Here is a 24,308-nt window from a genome sequence, read left to right on the forward strand (position 1 = left end):
GAATTTAGAGTCACCTAGGAGACACACCTTTGGGCATGTCTATGAAAATATTGCCAGAGATGTTTAACTGAAGAGGAAGGATCCATGATAAATATGAGTGGCATTGTACCATAGGATGGAGACCAGACTGAAGAAAGGGAAGGGAGAAAATCCATGAAGCAGCTGCAACATACATCTCTTTCTGTTTTCAGTAGAGGGGGTGTTTCTAGCCACCTCGGGTCCAGCTAGACACTCTTCCTTGCCATGAAAGACTGTATTCCCCCGAAGCATGAGCCTAAACAAACACTTTCTCCCTTGAGTTGCTTGTTACCAAGTACTTGGTGACAGAAATAAGAAGGTAACTTATACAACTGCCAAGGATACCTTTGATAGTCATTTAGCATTCCTTTTCCTTTTGGTTGACACATTTCAATTGTTAAAGGTCTCTATTGGGGGGGTTATTTTGTTCTGTAGATATTTGTTTCTTCATAGGTTCCACTGGACTCAGGGACTTACCCATGCAAGGCAAGTGTTATACCAAAGTCTAGAGTCCTTTCTCCAAATAGACTCTACTAATAAAACCTGTTCACGTTGTATCTCACCTAATCCATTACTGTACCAGAACAGGCTCTGATCTGTCCTCTCCTACCATAACAGCCACCCAACTTGTCTCTAACTCAAAGGTTTCTAAGCCAGCACAATGTCAGAAGCTTAATCAACATTGATTCTGGTGAAATAGGTTTATCAATGTTACATTTATTTTTTCTATTATGTTAATCTCTTCCCCTTCATTCATAATTCTTTGACAAATGAACAACATACACATAAAATAAAATAAAATAGTTATTATAGAACCAACCATGTCCCCATGTCCCTCCAACACATGCATGTATTTGTATCCTCTCTCTTGTTCTCTCTCTCTCTCTCTCTCTCTCTCTCTCTCTCTCTCTCTCCCATTAGTTGTTTACTACCCTCTTGAAAAAAAAAACCTAGGCAATGAGAATTTGTTCACACTTTTAAAGTTCACTTTCATAATAGCATATAGAGCCAAAAATGACACATTCCACTAAAACAGTAGTGAGGAATTTGTGACTGTTCTGCCAATATGTTCAACATCTAGAAAATCTGCTTATGATTTCTTGTTTGAGAACATGCTAGCTATTACATGAACCCTGAGCCACTTTACATTTAGTAAAAGGTAACTTATAATATTGTCTACACTGAGAACAGACAGGAAACTCTAGGAATTTCCATGTGGCCCTTAAAACAATCAGCCATCAGAGACTGACGCCCTTAGGAAAAGGAGCCAAGAAATTCATATAGCAATTTTGAGAAGTTTCAAGAACCTAAGCTAGTGAGATGGATTTCAAAGTTGGCTGGAAATCTATAACTACACATGTTCATAGCATTTAAAGTATCAAAGTAAATACTCTGTGGGCTTCCTTTTTTTGAAGTTTGACATACATATTAGCATTTGTGGAGCTCTGTGTTCGTATGGAATGAGATTTCTGGAAGGTGAATCAGTTCAAGACTCATCCACAATGTTTAAGTTACTGACATTAAAATTCAGAGAATTGTCCTATATGCCAAGGACCTTGTAACTCCCTAATACTGTATTCATGCACTAACATCACGTCTTTGTAGTATCAGAGAATGTCAGGAAGCAATAAAACAGCAATGGGCTTTGTGTATCTACCTGACACTCACACAGAGGCCTGGCATGACTGGGACAGCCTCCAGGTCTGCTGTGTGAGTCTAAAATCTGTCTTTTGCTACATGCTGTACCTTGAGTGACCTTTGTTCCTACGCTGTAAAACCAGGGCAACAGCAGCCTCTGCCTTTGAGGGTATTTGTGCATATCCACTAATCCAATATGGCAGGAGAGTGTTTAGTTATATGCCCCTGTGCTGAAATATTTTGTTACTTTATTTGTGTTTCTTAAATTGTTTCAAATGTTAGTGCACATGCTTTTAAAGACCTCAAAGTAAAATCACTTCGGATAGATTTTAGTGCCTCTGAAATGGTTTTAATGAGCTGAACTTCCTACTTAGAAAGATTATAGCCAACTTCTGGCATTACTTGGAAGTACCTGGGATTCTATCAGGGCTTTAACATCGGTGAGTGGGGTATGAGTCTGGGATAACTGATAGCACCACAGAAGGCTTCCATTTGACTCTCATCTCCAGAAAGTGGCCAGAAAGTAGAGAGCCCCTTGAAAAGGATTCCCCCTTTTGTCTCGATACAACTGAGTAGCCAAAGGCTTGCTGTGACTTCTTCAAAGCTGTGGAACCAAATTCCCAAGACTTGTAAACAGGAAACACAGACTCAGTGGGTAAATTAAAAAGTAATCCCAAAGCCAAGAAATCTAATTTTTGCCAGTGGGGCAAATGTTCAAGTGTTTATAAGAACAGTGCAACATCCTGGACGCACAGCATGGGGCTGGCAGACCTAGATGCTCAGGAATTGTTTGCTAAATGCTAGCTGTAAGCTCTGATATGTTTACTCATTCTAGAATATGTTGATGAAATACCACAGTTGAAATATGAAGAAAAGTGCCCATAAATCTTTAGGATAAGAAATGTTCAAGCTTGGCATGGCGACACCTGCCTAGAATCCCAGAACTTAGGAAGCTGAGGCAGGGGGACTACCATGAGTTTGAAATCAGGCCAGCAAGGAGTACATGGCAAGACCCTGTTCAAACACTAAGGGGAAAAGAATGAAGAAGATTCAACATAAATGATACTTCATATATTACATTTCTGTTGCTCTACTTGTTGTAGGGGTGAGGTTTTAGTTGGGATTTTATTGCTGTGAATGGACATGACCGTGGCAACTCTTATAAATGAAAACATTTCATTGAGGTTGGCTTACAGTTTTTACAAGTTGAGTCCATTATTATCACGGTGGGAAGCATGGCAGGGTACAGGCAAACAGGACACTAGAGGAACTAAGAGTTCCGCAGGCAGCAGAAGTGGACTATCCTTCTTAGGGAGCTAGGAGGAGACTCTGTGTCACACTAACCAGACTTTGGCAAATATATGTCCCGCCTCTACAGGACACACTTCCTCTAACAAGGCCAGACCTCCTAGTAGTGCCAGCTCCCATGGAAAGAGCATATTCAAACTGTCACAGGGACTTTCCTTTTGAATCAAGTCTTCCCATTTGAAGTATTAACTGGGAGGCTTGACTCTCGTTTGCTTCATTGTGTCAAACTACAATTGTGTTTTAATCTTTCACGTGTGTAAAAGGTAATGGTCATAGCAAAGTGCATGGTGACAAATATTTGATATATAATCCGTATGCTGAGATTGACAATACTGGTGGCTAGACTAAATGCACACAAAGAGATTAAAATGGGAAGTCTTTAAATTATTTCAAAACCTTGTTACCGGAAACTATAATCTATTAGGCAAGAAACTTGTCAGTTTTTATCAAGACTCACTGTGCCTGTGTGTCCTTCCTTGGTGTCTGATATACACTGCTATAATCTCATGAGACAGATACCATTGCTACCACCAATCTGTCTGCAGACAGAGTACTGAAACATGAGAAGTTCCTTCTCCTTGACTTCATAGCAAAGAGCAGAGCTTCCGTTGGCATCTAGTCATTCAGTTCGGCTCCTACGCTCACTCTGCTTCCCTGCTTCAGTCTGTCTAGACCCAAGATGATGCTGCAGCTTCGCCAGCATGTCTTTTGCCACATGCCTCTGGAACAGGTACATCTTTTACCTTTGCTTCACATGGGTACCATCCTTCTCAGACCCAAACAATATCCCCATGTCTGGGTATGCTACACATGGGCTAACCTACTCCTGTTTGTGGATGCTGGGTTTGCACTTTTACATAGTGAAAGTCTCTTTCAACTCTTAAAATCCTTGTCTGTACAAATGGGGATGGGACATGTGTGACAATTGTGGCCAGTATATGTTAGCTCTCTTGTGGAAAGAAATGACATTTTTGCTGTAACAGGAACACCAATGGGTTAAGAGTACTGATAGGAGGGCATTAGGTAATCAGTAATCAGGCCAAGTTATCACTGTGATAAAAAAGAAATGGTGGTGTATTCTTAAGCTAAGTTATAGATACAGAGTGTTGTTTATTACACAGTGTCTGCCCTCCGTGTTTTCTGCATACCATACAAGGGATGGGATCATTCTTAAGCATGAGCTTTAAAAAGTGGCATTCTCTGTGCTAGAGAGTTAAAGACACTAGCTGCTCTTCCAGAGGACCTGGGTTCGATTCCCAGCACCCATGTGAAAGCTCACAACCATCTGGAACTCCAGTCCCAGGGGATGTGATGTCATCTTCTGGCCTCCGTGGGCACCAACACAGACATACATGTTAGCAGAACACATAGACAAATGTGTTAATTTAACATTAATTTAAAAATTAAGGTGGCACTCTCCAATTTGGGAGGAGGGACTCCCACTACTTGCCTCCAGTTCTCTCCTGTTTTGAGATTGTCTCAATTTCCTCCTGCATGAGTAAGTTCCTTTTTCCTTCTGGATTAGGCACAGGACAAATGAAACAAAAGACAAAACATTAATTTGGCAGAGCAGAGTTGCTGCAAGGTTTTTAAAGGAAACCAGAGCAGAAACTCCTATTACAGGAGTCTCAATCATACTGTCTACTATTCAAAGGCCTGCTCTTCAAGTCCTCTGGACATCTCGAGCAAGCGTTTCTCTCTGGGTTTCCCTTAGCAGCATCCCTCCCCTTCCGTCTCACTCTAGGAACTGGATAGCCACGGTGGGATGATAGTGAATCCTCAGTTGAGCCTGTTCCACAACTCACAAGAATAAACCATCAGACAGCTACTGCCTCATTCTCCAGAACGCTTAAGACAACTATGCCCCCTGTCTCTCCCACTTCACCTTCCCAAATCAATATGTGTCCCCATTCACAGGCAGACTGACAGATGTGGCGGCTGGGCATTTAACCCGAGGGGGGGGAGGGAGGGAGGGAAAATATCTATGTCCCCTATACGAGTTAGGTGTCTGTCATCATCTCCTTCTATCTCTTGTTCTTTCTAGAATACACTTTTTAAAAAATAATCATGACAAAATGCATATCTTTTTTTATTCTAGCATTTTACAACATTTTTTTAAAGTTGAAATAGATTGAAAACTTTGAGGATACCTAGGAGTTGAGATGATTTTAACTAGAGAAGACAGTAACGAGGAAATGATGTATGTGACTAGAGATGAGACAGCACGTGAGGAGCTCTGAGGCCTCCCTCTCAGGATGACTGGGAACAGCAGGCCATTGGAGGGCTGTGTGGGTGAGTGAGAGGGAAGGGAACAAAGTCCTCAGCCTGATAAAGCTCCCTTTGGGGCTTTGATATAAGTTTTCAAGAAACTTGTACCTCAAATAACAAAGTCTCTGAACAAACGGCTGTAAGCTGGTGCCTTCCAGCTAAAAGACAAATTTCAACTGCAGCAGGAAGACTCCAGAAGAACCAGACTCTGTCTCTTTTGCCATTGCACCTGCTCTTTAAACGGGGTGCACTTCTCACGAGAGTGGTCTGCATCCTAGACCACACTGGCAACGGCCCCTTGAGGTTGTGCAAGGCACAGTTTGGCCATGCCCATTGGTTTGTATACAGAAACACCCTTATAAATGAAGACTCAGGAAATAGGGCCAAGTGCCACTGCCACTCTCAACAAGGCCTTGCCTCCCTCCAGTCTCTCCACTCACCCTTCACTCCAGACTTTAAATGACAAGAGAAAGAGAGTGGGAGAGAGGGAGGTGAGAGCAGAAAGATGCGGTGCGTGCTCTTCAGCTTGAGGTGTCAACTTGGCACAATCTGGAGCCACCTGGGAACAGAGTCTCCATGAAAAATTATCCTTATCGGGTTGGCCTTTTGGACAGGACTATTGATTGGCTGCTAAGTAATTAACATCATATACTCTAGCATTTTATAACTTAAAAAAGAATACTGAAATAAAGCAAAAAAAAAATTGAGGCTACCTAAGAGAGCTGAGTGGTTAACTGCCTGAGAGTGAAGAAAGCCAAGTGAATTCTTCTCTCTCTGCCGGTTCTGGCCAGTGGATACTATGTTGCAAGTTCCCGTTTGACTTCCCTGAAATAAAAGACTGTAACCTACAATTGTAGACCAAATAAGCCCCTCCCTCTACATTGGTTTTGTTTTTTGTTTTTGTGTGTGGGGGGGGTGTCAGGGTTTTTAATCACAGAATCAGAAGTTACGCTCTAGACCCATGGATTAATGATGGAGTTTATGACGCCTTCTTTCTCTTCCATATTGCAGTTACACAACATAGAGACCCTAGGTGGCAATGCCCCCTTTGGGAGCGAGTCAGTAGTATGTCAGTTCCCATGAGCAACTGAGCAGTCTACAAAACCCACTGGCAGGGGTAGAAATGCTCAGCATGTCCTACACACAAGAGCTTGCCACACGGGCAGAAGGGTCATGCTACAAAATGTAGCTGTCGACTGAGAGAAGAAAGTGAACAGGCCCCTAACCAAGAAGCTATCTGTTAGTGATACCCACTGAGAAAGGAAAAATTAGTTCTTTCCAATGGCGTCTTTTCAGATATATCAAGCACACATCAGAAAAGGTCCTGTGCCTAACAGGAGTTGGTCAACACAAAATAAACTCAACAGTATTTTTTGTAGGCTTTTTCTGTCATTTAGCTTGGTTTGGTTTGGGCTTCTTTTTTTTTTGGAAGGTCTTCTTCTTGAGAATTTAGTTTCTATTTTTTGTGATGTGAGTGTGAGTTTGTGTGTGTGTGTGTGTGTGTGTGTGTGTTTCTCTGTTTTGCTTTATTTTTTAAAGAGAGACAAAAAGCAACATACAATTGGATGTACCCATGGATTAAGGATATATATTGTATGAAAAGTAAACTTTTTTTCAATTAAAAAAGCTGTCAAAGCACACAGGTAATCTTTCCTGTGAAAGAGTGAAGCTTTCCAAACTATGTTAGTCATTCGAACACTCTGTTTCTGGACACACATGATGCTGGTTTGTCTGTGCAGAGAATAGCTGCCCTATGACGGGAGTAAAATCTCAATTTTTTTCTCTTCCTACACCCTAGTGACAGTTCCCGATTTGACTACAAGAGAGCTCATTGTCCTCACACAGTGGCCTTCACACAATAGCTGCTCCCCCTGTCCTGTCCCTCTAAGTCAGGCAAATGAGTCAGCCCACGCAGTACTAGCGCACACATCCACCTTAGGTAAATAGTTAGTTCTTTGTTCAATTTCAGCTGGATGATGATTTTCCCCTCCAGAGGGGATTTCTAAAGACAGTCTCAAAGGAAGAAAATATATTTTCATTTAATAAGGCTTGGGGTGTAGCTCAGGGGCACAGTCCTTGCCTGATATGCATGAAGCCCTGGATTTCATTTCCTGCATTGCAAAAATTCACTTGACAATGTAAAGCATTTTCCATTATTACAACGCCACAGTAATTGAATAGATGAACATATGCATATACACATATATTTTCATATGATACATAAAATATACACATGCAAACACATTTGTGATTTTACAATAAATATTCTTAATTTTTAAATGGTGTGTGTGTGTGTGTGTGTGTGTGTGTGTGTGTGTGCTGATGCGTAACACATAGGTGCAGATGCCCACAGATGTCAGAACTATCAGATTCCCACAGAACTGGAGTTATACACAGTTATCTGAGGTGCATGTGTGTGCTGGGAACTGAACCTAGGTCTTCCACAAGAGCCATATGTCCTCTTAATCACTGAGCCATCTCTCTAACTCCTCTAACTCCTTATCTTGTAATTATAAGACATAATATTAAATTTTCTACCTATCATTTTTTAAGCGTGTAAGTATCTGTTCATGGTTGCATACAATGTTCATTTTTATCTTTGGAGGTTAGGGCAACACATCATCCTGAGTTGAGATTATGTCAGTCGAGATGGCAGTTAGCCCTCCCATATCTGTACAGTTTCAACGTCAGAATGCTTCTCTATCTTTGTTTAAGATGAGGATGATGATAATGCATCCAATAGACTTAAAGCCAAGGAATAGAAATAGGTTAATATCCATCCATTAATCCATATCCTCAGAGTGGTACTCGAGCCAAACACAATTGGCTCTATTCCACTGTAGTACAGATGACCTCTGTGTCCAAGGAAACCCTCATCTTTCTCTTCTTTGTCTTGAGGATTTTCCCCTACTGTTTATTTCATGAATATTCCCTCTTCACAGCAAGTGAAAGTTTCAGAGCCAAACCCATCGACGTGCTATGAGCAGAAGCAACCATCTTGTTCTTGTTTGGTTGGTTTCTTGGCTTTGGGTTTGCTGCCAGGACAGGATCTCACGAAGCTTACCTCATACTTGCCACATAGTCCAGGCTAGCACACAGTGTAGGCTGGCATGTAGATCAGGCTAGCCTTGGATTTCTGATCCCCCTGCTCCTACTTTCCAACTGGCGTGCTCTACCAGAATCTACCGCTCACAGCCAGCATCTATCTCATCTACAAGAACAAGTGTTGTAATCATTTAAATTATTTTTTTCTTTCATTATGTTCAGGCTGGTACTAAGTTCCTTAACTTAGCGGCTGTCAGAGAGCCTGTTGCCACCCCACACAGGAAATGATGGTTTGACTGATGAGTTGACCAAAAACAAGCTACTCGCATCTGCTTGTATTGTAAGAGAGTAGTTCCCACAGACTCAAGGCCTTAGGGCATCACAATCTCTACTTGCCTTAACCTTTAGTCATGGGTATTTGCAAGCTCATGTTGAATGTGTCCTTTCTTTAAATGCAGAAGTGAACATGGAGTGCTCACACCTTCTTTCCCTGCCTCTCCCAGGAGTTTACCTTCTGTGCTTCCACTGACTAAGCTACCCTCCTTCTGTTTTAAGCATGAGCCTTCAGTTGTTTCCTTTTATCTATGATGGATAACCCAAATCCTTTGTCAGAATTTCAAGGAAAGATATTATATAAACGTGTCTTTGCCTGGCACATTGTTATCTATCCTTTCACCTAGCAGCTTCCTCTCAAATTAAGTTCACTTACTACCTCTCATGAGCATCCTCGTATTTCTAATACTTGTCCTGCTCTCTTCGGGAAGTCTGATAACCAATAGTCAAGGCTCCTTGACCATTCCTGCAGACTTGGTTCCTGCTATGTTAGGTTCACCACTAATCTCAGTGTAAACTAACATTATCCCCATAGAACAGGTGAAAAGGTAGACATTCAAGTCAGGTAACTTAGCCAAAGACAAAAACAGACCAAGTGTCAGAAAGCTTATACTGGGAATCTCAGCCTGACTTCACACCTCACATTCTCTCTGCTGCCCTTATCAGATGTGAGGTCAGCTTTCCCTTGGTTCCTAACACCTCTTTCATATCTTCTAATTTGTCAATTATGTTTGCTATAAAGTCCTTAATATCCTTCAGGTCCTGAAGTCGTGAAATCCTTCAGGTGTTCATTGTAGGTCTTTGATTCTTCAACAGTTAAACTCTTATCTGCATCTTTCTCTTGGGCGGCACAACTACTCAGGGAACTTTGGACTATAAACTGTATCCCTTCCAGTTTTTAAGTTTTGCTTTATCTCTGTGAATGTGAGATCTTGATTTCCGAATTTCCCCCTAGGCACTGTAGTCTCTTTGGCCGGCTTGAGCCATACCTCAGTGTTCTCATGAGATTTGATTGACATAGCTTATCTTGACTTTCTCTGGCTCTTTTATCAGAGATATGTAGTAGCCCAATTTTTCAGTTTATTAAGTATTATTATAATCTCAAAAATCTTGAGTGCTTTCTTTAGGTATTAAAAGCTTAGACTCTAGTTTCTCTTCAAAATATAGAAGTCTTCCACCTTCTTAAAAGACTAGAATGTGGTAGGTCTTCTTGTGGTTGTCTTCAGATATATTCTTAGCTTTGGACTGAAGGAAGTTGTATATGAATCTTAACATAAATCCAAATTTGAGCTTTAGTAACAAGATGAGTAACTGAACTTCCTTTAGAAGAAACTTTCGAAATCTAGTGGCACACCTAGATGTCTTCTAGTAGCTGAAAGGTTTAGACAACAAACGGTTAGCATTTGGCCCTAGGCTTTAGAACTGCACTCGTTATTCAACAATGATAATGATAGCCACATGTGCCCATTTGAATTTTAAACAATTGACAATGAAGACCTGAATCGGTGGCACGTCCCTGTAGTAACTCAATTAGGAGGCAAATGAGATTAAGATCACTCGAACCCAGGACTTCAAGACAACATAGCAAGATACTGTCTCAAAAACGCTGCTAATTGACTTAAGATTCAGTTCCTCAGTGACATTAGACACATATCAGGTGCTCCATAGGGAGAAGTGGTTATGAATACCACCTTGACCCACACAGCTGTAGAACATTTCTATTTTTGCACAAAATAATTTGTCCAAGATACTGAACAACACTACTCTAGAAGCTTATCAATGGTTTTATTGAGAACTGTGTCGTTTGTGGCAGATCTTGTGTCTCTTTAATACTTCTCCTGTAGCAGGATTTTATTCATCCTTTACCCACCTGACACAACACACTTGGTGCCTAATCTGTGTTCAAAAGCTGGTTACCAAGGGTTCATGGGATAAAATTGGCAGCTCCTATCTAGCTGCCGAGTTTATGTGATGGTGGGACATGAATTTAAAGCCATCATGAAAGGAGCAGAAAGAAAAGCAAACGATCCTGAAACAAGGCATCTACATTTCATGAATTCTGCCAAACGTTAAATGTAAATCTGCGACAAACTGTTGACTCTGCTCTGCCCCTGCTTGCACAGCTGTGGATGACAGCTGCATCAAATCAGCTAAGAAGAATTTATTTTTGAAATGTGTGCTGACCCCTGTTTAGGCCCAAAGGAGGAAAAATGTCATCTTTGTTCATTTCTCAAGAAAACGATTAGAATTCTACACCGACTACAAAGGAGAAACGTGGTTCCTTGGGGGTTTCGCTGCATTTCCCTATTTAAAGGCACCATCTCACCTTGAACAGTTAATAAGATGAATAAGAAATTTATCACCCTCTGAGTCACATGAGTCCTTTTTCTTACAAGGAGTTCAAATTGAATATTGAGTTTATATTTATCAAGTGTGCAATTTTATAATCGCTTTTCGGGATATCAAGAACTGTAGAGTCTAGAGGGATGGATGGCTCAGTGGTTAAGAGCACATACTGCTCTTGCAGAGGAGCTGGGTTCAGTCTCATTACTCTGCAGCTCACACCTGCCTATACCTTCAGCTTCAGAAGATCTAAAGCTTTTGTCTTCCATGGACATTAGCATTCCTGGACACATGCTGATGCACATACACCACGTGTACACACGATAAAACCAAAGTTTAAAAAGAATTGTGAGTCCATCTTCACAATACTGTTAGAGTCAGACTTTAAGTCCAGTGACCCAGGAGGACAGGACTTGAATGGAAACAATTGATAAATAGCTATTTACATATATTAATCAACTATGATTTATGAATGTGTCTCCTTGACAGAAGTTAGGTCTTTTAAATATTAATGCTATTCTAATTTATACTTGAACTTTTAAAACCTGCATTTATTTGCTTGTTCGTTTTGGGTGTATGTGCAAGTGTCATGGCTCACGTGTAGAGGCCAGAGAGCCTGTAGGAGTTGGTTCTCTCTACTTTGTAGGTCATGAGATGAATCTCAGGGCACCAAGACCAGCACCCAGTGCCTTTATCCTCTGAACCGTCATACTAGTTCATTGACAATATTTTAATAAAGAAATATATACACCTAGGAAACAAAGTGAGTGTGAGGAGTGACTTTTTCTCAGACTCCTTGTGGCTCCACACAAGATCACAGTAGTTGTCATGGCATTGGCATGAAGCATAGTAAGTTTGGAAGCAAAGGCTAGATGCTGTTCACAGACCTGGAAATAAGCCTAAAAATAAGATATGAAGATCAACCACAGGGAGCAGGAAACCTCATGCATCCTGGAAAGCTATGGATTCACATCAACTAGAGAAGGGCCAGAGCGTCACAGCTCCAAGCAAAGTTCCAAGACTATTGGAAATTGCCCACTCCCTCTCCAGCAATCCATGAGGTGCAGAATGCTTATGTAATAATGCAAAGGGGGTCACTCATCTTCTGGATTCTCATTCTTGCGAATGTGCTGTGGGATTTTCCAGAGACAATAGAACCATCTAAAAAAGCAAATACGATATCCTTCTACTTTCCAACAGCATATCTGTGTGAGTCCGTGTCTTCAAATATATCATCCAAAACAGTGTCACAACAGATTAAATGCTGAACAAATACGAGGACGCAGCTGTTTTCTGTCATAGCAGACATTAAAGACACTTGCAAAACCATACGACAAAGCTGTGCCTACTAATAGAGCGTATATTGGGGAAATATTGTTTTCATAAAAGAGATAGTCTTACTACTATTTAATTATTTATTATTTTAAATGGATTAATAAAAAATAGAAATGTTCTAAGTGATTACCGTATTGTTAGAAGTTCTTCAGGGTCCTCCAGGAAGTTTTAAGTATCCAGTGAGACCTAAGAGCTTACAATCAAGGCTGTAGAATACGGAATGTGCAAACATAAGGTAAGCAGCATCCTAGACAACACTTAACTGAAGAAGGGACGAAGCAGAGGGAGCTGTTTCTCAGAAGGTCAAGCGCTGTTGGAGATGTTCCCATGTTTTTATATCTAATCAACTAATCACTTACAGCTTTTTTTGATGGCTACAACTAAGACTTACTTTCATCCCCCCATAAACCAAACCACTCATTTCCTCAAATATTTGCTAGCTCTTTCCAGTTGCATACAAACTGTTTTGTTTCGCAGAATAGTTACTCAAGGATCCTGTGTTCACAACAGTTTTAAATGAGGAATTAATTTTAATTTGAGAAGATGGCTGGGATTATTGGCAGCCTGGGCTGAGGCTATAGTAAAAACACATGAATATCATTTTATCATGTATACATATATGTATATATACACATATTTATAGGTTATTACTAGAATCATGAGTGGTCTTCTGGTACTCTGAATCAGCTCTCTCTCACATTCCTATTGTTTTTTTTTTAACTTTCACATGACTTATATTTGGGGGTTAATGTTACCAGTAAAACTTACATCAAACCAATGTTTTAAATATAGCAAAGCAAATGGTTTTGTCTTTAGTTTGTTTGTTTGTTCATTTTTGAGGTCTAGGGGTGGAACAGTAGGACTTGTCTGTGCCAATGAAGAAATCCACCCATTGTGTTACAGCTTTAGCCACTGCGGTGTTCATCTTGATTAAGGAAGACTACGAAAGAGATTGGAAGGTCCATGCATGTACACAGACATTCTTTTAAACAGACATTATTCTGCCTCCTTCTTCCAGTAACCCTTACCTATACAGAGAGTGGGAGAGGGAGGGAGAGTTCGCTGTTGTTCTTTGTTCTATATTAATCCTTTTCTCAAGAACACAAAGCCATACACATGAAAAAGATAGCCTTCTTCTGCATCTCTCTAGGTTCTCTCCTGTCTGAGGCAGGTTTGCCATCACTGCCCACATTCCAACACCACTGTCAAACTCTGCCATTTCAGTGACCCAACCTTATCACACACAGGCTAATGTCACAGTGGTCTAGTGACCAAACCCCAACTGAAGAAGGAGCAGCTGAGATGAGATGACTCCATGGGAATTTAGACTTCTCTGTTTCAGTTCCCCAGACCTCTGTGAAAAGAAGAATACTCCCTGTATCTGTTTACCTCATGGCACAGAAGGATTTTGAAAATATTTAGTCTCTGGACACTTCCTTATTCTCACTTTCTCCCATCCCACCAAACACTACTCATCTTTCAAGTAGGATTTCAGGCTCTGCCATCTTGTAATGATTTTTCCTGACCACTCTGCTTCCTCGAGACTTAAAATATCTTGTGCTGTAGTAGACATCACACTATGAATTTGTTTTCTTCCCAAATAACCTTGAACTGGAATCATTTCCTCCGAAATTCCTCTTTGACATATAAAACAATATGTCCTGGTGCATATGTTGTGAGTAATATATTGCATGTTTCTTCTAATGTTCTAATATTCTGACCCCCACACTTACATTATAGCATGTGTGTGACCTACTATATAGGAATGTACTCTTGCATATGCACAAAAAAAATTGTCTTAAAAAGGTTTTGAGAGATAATTAACCCTCATTAATTCTACTTAGATTCTCTGTAAACTGAGGTATCACCCAGAAGAGTTATTGATTTCTGTTCTCCTTTCCTTTGGATATAGACAATGGGTAATTTCTCCTCAAGTTTTTTCATATTGTATGCACTTGTCAAACTGGGCTTAGCATCATGACAGGTGGCCGTTTGTCTGCCTTTGTTCTACCCAAGAAATGTTGTGCCTTCAGTCCTGTCCTGTCTAGCCATATAGTCTTTCTGCTTTTCAAATCTGACCTTAGCAATACTAAAACAGTCTACTATTCTAGAATCTTGAGTCCTTAGATTCTTCAGAGAACTCCAGGCTTTGTGTCTACCACCAAATAAGACTTACAATGTAACGTGGTACTATTTGTTACCATGGTAACCAAAACTTTATAGATTATTTTGCTTTGGTGCATTTCTAGAGAAAGCTACCTTATGCTAAATGTACAGAGGAACCATCAATTGTGATACTAAACTGGGGAATTTAAATGTTATTAGGTCCCACAAAGTAAGAAGATTGAAAGTGAGAGCAATTTTGTTTTCTTACCTTCCAAAATAAAAGGGAGAGATAAATTGTATCTTACAGGGAGAAAGGTGACTTATGTTTCTGTTGTCCTGTGTTTTATTTGCTTATCTCTTTTCGCTGCTGCTGGGAACTAAGGGAGAAATATCATATCCAAAACACCTGAGTCTGGTGATTTAAAATTAAAATATGTGGGGTTTTTTGTATTCAGGAGAACCTCAGCTTTGAAGTCCTGTTTCCTCTTCCTTCAATTCTGGGGGTGGGGGAAGGGAGTCGGGAATAATACAGCATTGCTACAAGAGGGACTGTCTCCAGCTGGCTACATGGAAATCTTTGTTCCATGAGAAGATGAAACAATGTCTGGTTTTTTGATCTGTTTGAGACATTTTGAAAATAAGTAAACCATAATTTGTAGCAACAACTGTACGTTATCAAGTATTGGTGAGGATTTGTCACATTTTCTTAGTTATTCATTTATTTATTTAATATGTGGATATTTTATCTGCATGTACGCCCATGCACCATGGGCATATATTGTTTGTGGAGGACCCCTGGAACTCAAGTTACAGAGAATTGTGAGCCACCATGTGGGTGCTGGAAATTGATCCTAGGCTCTCTGGAAGAACAGCAAGAGCTCTTAACCACTCAGCCATCTCAATTACCCCTTGGTCTTTCTAATATAAAAGAATATGCACTTAAAGAAAGTCACAATTCACTCATCATTCTTCCTGGGGCCTATTTGCTGCCATTACTTGCCACAGACTATCGTGACTTTCCTGGGGTTCCTCTGAGCTCACTAATTTACCTACAAAAATCTGTCTTGCTCATCATGATGGTATGTCCAGAAGCCAAGTCCTAGGAGATGGGGATGTTATTTCTCCAGGAAAAAGTCCTCCTTTGATGCTTCTCTTCTTCATCTGGCCACTAACTTGGGGGAGATCCATTTACATGTGTGTGATCTTACAGCTCCTGCAAACTCTGTTTTCTGGTTCCCTTGTGGACTTCTCAAGGTCATAATTCAGGTCAGTCTATAGACTTCAACAGAAACAATGCCATGAAGAATGAGCCAGGAGGAGAATTTTGAAGGTTCATCACATCATGAATTGCAAAGTGAATGCCAGCTGAGGTCAGGCAGGTGATTTTAATTACAGGACCAAGTATAGCAACCCATACCAGCTCTCTAGACCACTATGGGTTTCGACTCTCACAGACAGCCAGACATCTGTCTGAATATGAAAACACCCTAGTCTACATTTCCCTTTTTATTTTTGTTGTTCTGTTTCATTTTTTTCATTCAAATCCTCAGAAAAGCTTAAACAATAATACTTGAAATCCCTCATTCTCATCATTTAAACTCATTCAGATTTTAACATTTTGACACATCATATGTGCTTACATTAATTACTTCCTAAACCACTTGAGTGTATAAACTCTGTAAAATGGAATAACTAGTTCTTATTTTTTTCAGTATACATCCCTTACAAAATGATTATCAAACCTATAAAACATAACGGCTTTACATTATTGATGTAATTTCAATTGATGATGAAATTTCTTCATCTGAGTCCAAATTATTTTGTAATCCTTGTAATTTCTCCAAATCAAGATCTAATAAGGATTAAAACTTTGCTTTGATTATGTGTCATTAGCACAAATGTCCCCTAACGCTTTAAATGCATGTTTGAAATTCTTATACATATATACAATGTATCCTGATCATATCCATCCCTCAGAGCACCCTCAGTTTTCCCAGGACCCTCCAGCACATCTCCTTCTCAATTCCATGTGCTCCTTTTATAATTATTAATTAGTTAATTAAGCCCACAGAGTACAATTAGTACTGCCAGTATGCACATGACTGTTGGGTCACCCACTGGAGCATGAGGAACCTGCCAGTGGCCACACTCCTCAAGAAAGAGGATTCTCCCTCTCTCAGCAGATTGTCAACTGAGACACGGCAATATTTAATGAATCCCGGACATGACGATATTACCACGTGATGCTGCAAGTACTCTAAAGGGCAAAGACAAGGCTCAAGTGTGAGGGTAAATGTGACCTGAGCTTAAATACACATGTGCAGGAGTCCAGGTGAAAACACGGGGAGGCAGGCATAGGTGTGAGGGAAGCGGATGCCATGTATGACTATAGATGTCTTCCAAATTAATAAAAGAAAGTGTCACTTGCCTTTGAGGGCTTAGAATATGAAATATTATAGTACTTACCTAGAATGAGTAAGGCCATAGGTTCAATACCCAGAACTCAAGAAACTTAAAAAAAAAAAAAGATTATTTTTATCCTAAGGGTTAGAAAGCCAATGAACTGCTTTAAGCAAATGTGATTCGTTTATCACACGAAAATTATGATGACGGGCCTATTAAGAAAAAAGTCCTATTTGATGAAGAACAGTACTGTAAGAAGCTTGGGAAGGCTGAGAGGTAGGGACAGGCTGACAGGAGGTAAGAATGTGAGTCAGAAAAAGGAGTCTAAAGCAGACCGCCAACTCAAGTCTATCTTACGTGTCTCATGTGAGTGGTGACTGTCTGGCTGGATACCCAGGTGGACATTTACCTGTATGTGTTCACTGGATCAGAAAAGCAGGACTAAGAGTCTCAGCCAGGTACAGGGAACATGAGGACCCGTAGAGAACAAGAGACTGACAAGAAGCACTGTGAGTAATGTGGAGGATAAGGTGCAAAGTAGACAGGGCCTCTCCTGAGCAGTGGAGGGTAGGGGTGCAAATCAGACAGGGCTCTCCATGCACTCCAGCTGGTTAGGGAACTTGCTATGCAAATCAAAAGGGTGGAGTCAGAAGGAAGGGGTGGGAGCATTGTGTTTTTGTTGAAAGTCATCCCTGTGTCCTCAACTGACCTCGAGGATCTCCCTTCCCCACTTTAAATATATATATATGTAGATCCAAGACATTCATCAAGAATCAAGAAACTGTGACAGTTCTCCAATCTTTTATTTTAAATATTTAATCTTTCTTATTTTCTTTATATTTTCTATCAAATACTGTAGTCATAAACTTCTGTGCTTTTGTGAAAAGAAAATGTCTAGATAAAACAAGCTAAACAGTTCTTATGGGGGAATCATAATTAGATACCAAATCCTTCCATGTATCCGCCTCCCATTCTTGTTCAAATTCATAGCCTCTTTTTTTTTCGCTGTTGCTACTTAGATATATTTCTAAATTCATAAGTATAGCCTGTTCTATCTGTATAATGTTAGTTATATGTATATTCTTCTGGGCTGCCATTTGTTATTGCCTAACCAATCTGTGCGCTTTTCTCTGGGAAAGAGTATTTCTCCTGAATTCAGCATTCCTTAGTTGCCTTTATGTTTTAATGTAGGGTTGAGACCTCATGAGCTTTTCTTTGTCCATGTTGATTTTGTTGTTGTTCTTAATATTTGAATATATATGTACTTCAACTGTGTGCAGTACCCATGGAGAACAGAAGAGGGCATCAAAATCCATGGCAATTGGAGGTACAGCAGATTGTGAACCACTGTATGGGGGCTGAGGAGAACTAAACCCAGGTCCTCAGGAAAAACAACCAGTGTCCTTAAGCACTGAGCACCCTCTCTTCCTCTAGCCCTGTAGGTTTTTAAGTCTTATTCTCCAACGTAAATGTATTTCTAGGATCTTTAGAAGCTCGAAGGAAGAAACTCTAAGCCGGCCAGAGAGTTAAAAAAGAAAAAGAAATGAGAAGAATAATGTTGAGGTTTAAAGAAAGGACAAAATACAGCAGAGAAAAGCCACTGGCTTTTTTTCTTTTTGGTTTTTTGGTTGTTTTTTTTTTTTTTCACACATTACATAGAAGCCAATCCTGCATGGTGTGTCTTGTGATGTTTCTCTCTGTGCAGAAGTCTTGAGGTAAGGAAGAGGAAGTGGCCATGTAAGCCAAAGAAAACCAGCAGTCTCCATATCTGCTCTCCACTCCTACATAACCCACCCCCATCTCCATCACCAGTGGGTCTGGGCACCATGCAGCCTAACACCACAGACAGTAAGCTCAGTGGAGGGATGCCTTCCTTTGACAGACTGTGATCTGGACACACTTGGTTCACAAAGCTGTTGACCACCGTGCAGGCATCACAAGCTTTCACTGAGACCTCCATTCATTTGAACTTCATCTGCTCCATGTCAGTTTTGGTGGTGGAAGGATATGGCCTTGCTGCCAGATTCACTTCTTTGCTGAGCAAGTAGAAAGGAGCCCAGTGCTATCAAAGTGCACTGAGATCCATGGCATGAAGGAAGCCATTGAGACTGTGTTGAAGACAGACTCTTGGCCAAATGATTTTCATTCCCAAACATATGTTTGGGCTTTAAATGCCAGCAGAACTAATGCAGCCACCAGCACCAGAAACAGCACTTGAAACAGGATTGCCTTGGATGTTGGTTTCAGGTTGCTTACTATATTTTAAAGACCCAGAATATTAACTATTGCTTTTTAATTGAGTGGAAGCGTTATCATTGCTAAAATAAAATGACAATAGTAAGCCCTCCATCTAATGTGGAAACAGAGAAGCAAGCATGTTGACAACAACGGATGTGAGCAGTTGTTTTCCTGGTTCAATGGAATGGGGTCTGACTTGTCAACCTGAGTGAGGGTGAGCTGAGTTAGAGGTAGAGGAATTTACCTAAGTCATAATGAAGGGATTCTGATATTCCGCACATGCATTTGATCCTCCCAGTTCACTGCCCCTTCTACACAGACTTGTCTTTCCTTGTGTTATACTCCAGGGCAACATAGGATGGGGGAATAACAGACTAGGCTTGATGTTCCAGACCTGCAAAGATAGAGACAATCATAGTTTTCTTAAAATCACTCCAGAGGGAGTGGGAGCCCTGGGCATTTAATAAGATCCCAAGAAGTCCTGAGGTTTTACCTCTAATTGTGTAGCAGCTGGAAGATCTAACATTTGACTTGAAAAAAAGAAACTTTGAGTGATTTTACTTCTATTTAACTGTTCAGGTTTTCTGTGATTTACCAAAGCTTTTACTGAGAAGCCCAGGAATAGTGAAAACATTATATATCAGTTTCTTCTTAAAATTATTTTGTGTGCTGTGTGTGTGTGTGTGTGTGTGTGTGAGAGAGAGAGAGAGAGAGAGAGAGAGAGGAAGTACATGTGTGATGTATGAGAGAGAGCACACGTGAACACATTCATTGGCACCTTGTTTGCAACATGGTCTCTTCCGTGTTCTGCATTGTATACTCCACTATACAGCAGGACTACAAGCTTCCTATTTTGCAACATGGTTACAGATAAGTGTTGCTACAGGGTTTTATCTGAGTTCCCAGGATTCAAAGTTAACTCCTCCTGCTTGCATGACAAGCGCTTTCCCCACTGAGGCCTTTCCCCAACCTATCAGTTTCTTTTGAGACATAATGCAAGCAATTCTTTCCGACTCTTCAGTTAACACTATCTCAGGAAGCATTCTAAGTAACAAAGAATACATTCTTTACAGTGTGTCTTCTTGCCTACAGATCAGTGGTTTTCATCCTGTGAGTTGCAACCCCACACATCAGATATCCTGAATATCAGATGATTCATAACAGTAACAAAATTACAGCTATGAAATTGCAATGAAAATAATTTTATGATCCCAAGTCACTGTAGTATGAGAGCCTGTACTAAGGGGTTTCAGTATTAGGAAAGCTGAAAAACCACTGCTCCAGATGGAGAAGAAAATGTTAGAGCAACATGTTATCCTGAAAGACTTACAGGAAAGACATTCTCCCCTTGCCATATCTACTACAGAAACAAAAAATATTCTCAGACTGCTACATACGAGAAGATGTCAAAACACCACACCGAAGGGATCTGTTCCGAGGGTAAAGATCCTCAAAGGAACCCTGTGGAAAGATGAACTTCAGTCCGGTGAGTGTACTTTCAGTTTCCTTAGAAAAAGAGGGATCCTGTTTGACAGCTGGTGGGGAACACAGAGGGAGGAGCTAAAGTTCACACTAACTTCTTTTGTTTGTCCATCTTACAGCCCTTATATAAGAATTTCTTGTTTTGAGAGCTGTCTGATATAGGTCCCTGGCAAGAGAGGGCAAGTGGGCTGGAGTTCATCTAAGAAGGGCAGATCTTCCTGGGAGGACAGTGGGCATCTCTAGTATGACTCCTCCAAGGTCAACTTGCCTTGTTCACTTTGCTGGGCTCAGGATAGTACTTGACTTACAAAGGTGGCCTTTAATGTCATGAAGGAAGGAAGAAATTAAGTAAAGTTCGTTAAAAATCCCAGTTGCAGTTTCTTAACATGAATTATCACCTAGTACCTGGTTTCCCCCAGAGTTTGAAGAAGAGTCTCACGAGAACATTAGAAGTGAGTCCATGGGGCTCTCCAGCACATATACCACCCACATGCACCTCACTTCATCTCTAGACCACAAGCAGACATAGGCCCCCAAGTATTGCACACACCGGGTGAGGGGACTTTCCCAATCAAGAGCAAAGAAACTTGGCCTCCAGTGCAAGGTGACAACTCCATGTATACAGACAGATCTTGGAACCAAAGTCCTCATAACGTAGTTCCGTCATATGTAATGGTGGCTGGTAGAATTCTGGCTTTTCTCTTTTGCATATCACATGCTTGGTGGGAATGAGAGCAGAAGTATATGGGCTGAATAGGCACATTTTAGTTCCTGTCTTTTCCCCCTTCTTGCTCAATATCCTGAGGCTGTAATTGAACTGTTTTTGTGTATGTCAGCCTGGCACAGGGAGAAAGGGGTAGCTCATTCAACCATTCCCCTACACATAGCCAAGACAGGAATCGGAGTACACCACTATTCTTGGAGTTTTCGTGCAGGACAGATACAGCAGCTAAACTAAGGGGATCTAAGGCATGGGCCCCAGGAAGACACACTAAATGAGACTCTCCATCTTTCTACCTTCTTCTGCAGCAACCAGGTAACAACTATGCCCAGGTCTCTTCTTTCACATCCATGTACAGATTTTGATAGCCGGGAATAATGCTACCTCCAAATCCTGGCAGGACAGACTCTGCTGCTGAGTAAGTGAACAAAAGGCACACGCTCTGTTGGAAAGCAGCAGAGAAGATAGATATCAGATACTAAATCTCAGTCTCATCTTAGTCAATGCAGCCAGGAACATGTCTATCACTTGCGTTTGCAGGCCTCTCTCTGGTCTTGCGCGTGACTCTGGTCCAGAGGAACAACCTCACTGCCTGCAGAGGTAGGCACCAATGACTTGCTTCATTCTGGCTCTTAACAAATGTGGATTTGCCCTGATGATGGGGGTTGGGGGAAGCTACATTTAGTTTCCCTCAGACTTTAAGATAAGGCAGGGTGTAGGGTTTCTGTGAGATTCCCACAATGGCAAAGGGAAGAGGCCACACCCAATGGCCCTCATGCTTCAAGGAGGCCCTGGCAAACTGGATAGATGATGACAAGTCAACCAAGGAAGACTTTTGAGAGTGATCAGTAACTACAGATTTGAGTTGCAAGCTTTGGTCCTCTTGTATGCACTGCTGTGGGCTGCTTTTGAAGAGTGTAAGACTGGTTTTTTTTTTCCTCTTTCTTTTACTATATCTATACTGAAGTCATTAAATGAGAATGGACCTTGAACTCTACCTCCTATCTACTGTGTAACTCTGAAAGAGCCATGTAATGTCTCTAAGCTTCCTTCTTTATGAATGGCCTCAAACATTCATTGTGGGGATAAAGTTGTATATTAAGTACTAATGCATAACACTAAATTATTCGTACTTGCTATATGAAGTACGTTGGCACCAGGTACAGACTAATTCACATAGAGAAACAAAAGAGTGTGCAGTCCCATAAGCAAAGTCATAACTAGATATAGCCTTTCTCTTCCTGCTAGGAGGGGAACTTACTGAGCATATACACATAGACCAACACATACATATGTAAGATCAGACAGAGACTTCAGTGAGTCCAATGCCCCAAGAAACTAGCAATAAATAACAAGAGCGAAGAGGAGACGGATGTAGTTGTTCTTTCCAACACAATCCCATTGTTAAAACTTTCTACTCAAGGCAATCTAATAGCAAGAATTTGTAGCAAGTTCCAGGAACACTGTGAGAAGAGCTGGTCTCATATTTCCTTTTTTCAAAAGGAAAAAATGTTTGGAAAGACTTCATTTCTACAGATTCAATTCTGCTTTCCTGTCATTTACATATCTATAACTTTCATTGAGGTCTTATTCCCTCCCCCTTTCTTCCCTTCAGAGTAATATCTGGGGAAAAGTAAGCACTCCCTCACAGAGTGGTTATACTGACATCTAGTGGCTCAGAGACTAAGTTCACATGGTGGCTGGGAAGTTCTCAGCAGCTTGGATGCAGTTTGCAGCATCATTGCAGGGGAGTTCTAGAATGTGCCAGAGCTATGAATTTTTCTGAGGTCATTCTGGGGGCTGCCATTGAGGAACTGTTACTAAGAACAAGGACATAGGTAAACTGTGTTTTATTAGAAGGTTTGGGCTCTCTGAGCTCCTAAGGTTTGGGGGAGGATTGTAGCTTCAACATGAAGACGGAAGTTTGGTTTATATTCAACCATGCACCCTATGTGAGTAGTGAGTAAATGAGTGAAATGTCTGTGCTTTGGTTTCTTTATCTGTAAAATGGGCATTGAGCTAAGCATTTATTAAGTGACACCCCATAATTTCCTGGGCCAGCATAGGTTATCTGTTATCCAACAGCTGATGTCAATACAGCTACCAATATCACAGTAAGGAGTGCAAGATAAAGACCCAGAGTGGGGTCCAATGAGTTATCTGGACAGACCCCTTACTCTGTTACTTTCTTGTAAAAATGTGGGGCATTGAACTGCCCAATGTTTAAAGCTCTGTCTCTTTCTCAGACACTATGACTCTATGCTAGGGTCACCAACTAAACTAATTTACCCATAAGACCCAGTTTGACATATTTTCCTGTTACTAAAGCTGAGGGCTGAGCCTATTTTCAACTACTGTACAGCTGCTGGGTGTGAAAGGAGGAGTTGGAATCGCCCCTGCATTAACCACTAGAACAAATCAAGTATGCGTCCAGATAGAGGTGAGAAGGCAACAGGAAGTTGCAGAAGTCAAAAGATATTTTCCCGTTAGAAGGTAGTCTGGGGATTCTCTGGTTATGTGGAAAACCCCAGACTCTCCTTGTTTGTGTAGCCCTGCTAACCACCCTAGGTCCACAAACAGAAACTCAGGAAAGTTACGAGGCTATATATCACCTCAGCATATGATACTGTGTGTGATGGTTTGTTTTAACTGTCAATTTGATGGAATTCAGAATCACCATGGAAATATGTCTATGAGAGGCTGTCTGATTAGGTCAATTAACCTAAATTCAAATGGGACCATTCTATGGGCCAGGTTCTCAGATCACTAAAAAGGATGAGGGGGAGGGGGCTGAGCTAAGCACAGCATTCATCATTCCTTACTTCCTGACTGTAGATGCAATATGACCAAATGGACCATATTTTCAACAACTGTAAGCCAAGATAAAACATTCCTTCTTCCAATAAGCTGCTTTTTTTTCTTTGGGAATTTTGTTGCAGCAACAATACAGTTAGCTGACTCACTCAGATAATCACCTGCTGGGCCATGCATCCTGGGAGCAGGTCAGAAAAACATATGACCTTGCTTGGGCAGAGTAAATAACACCAAGGCTTTTCCGTTCTATTCACCC

General features: G+C 40.9%; 1 protein-coding gene across 6 annotated transcripts in view; it reads left to right on the plus strand.

Annotated features, from left to right (window-relative positions):
• Fyb1 (FYN binding protein 1) overlaps positions 1-24,308 on the plus strand; it is a 131,014-nt gene that overhangs the window by 20,829 nt on the left and 85,877 nt on the right. Inside the window, exon 2 of one of the 6 annotated variants that reach the window (XM_028767675.1) lies at positions 20,402-20,521. The exons of 2 other annotated variants lie outside the window; for them this stretch is intronic. In XM_028767675.1, the coding sequence (XP_028623508.1) occupies positions 20,507-20,521 (15 nt within the window). In that variant the 5' untranslated portion in view covers positions 20,402-20,506. Of the gene's footprint in view, positions 1-3,612; positions 3,695-20,401; positions 20,522-21,445; positions 21,554-24,308 lie in introns of those variants that run through there. 3 more of the 6 variants (XM_028767674.1, XM_028767680.1, XM_028767678.1) reach the window with 3 other exon arrangements.

The sequence above is a fragment of the Grammomys surdaster genome, unplaced genomic scaffold (assembly GCF_004785775.1).
Source record: "Grammomys surdaster isolate TR1022 unplaced genomic scaffold, NIH_TR_1.0 174, whole genome shotgun sequence".
Classification (NCBI taxonomy): Eukaryota; Metazoa; Chordata; class Mammalia; order Rodentia; family Muridae; genus Grammomys; species Grammomys surdaster.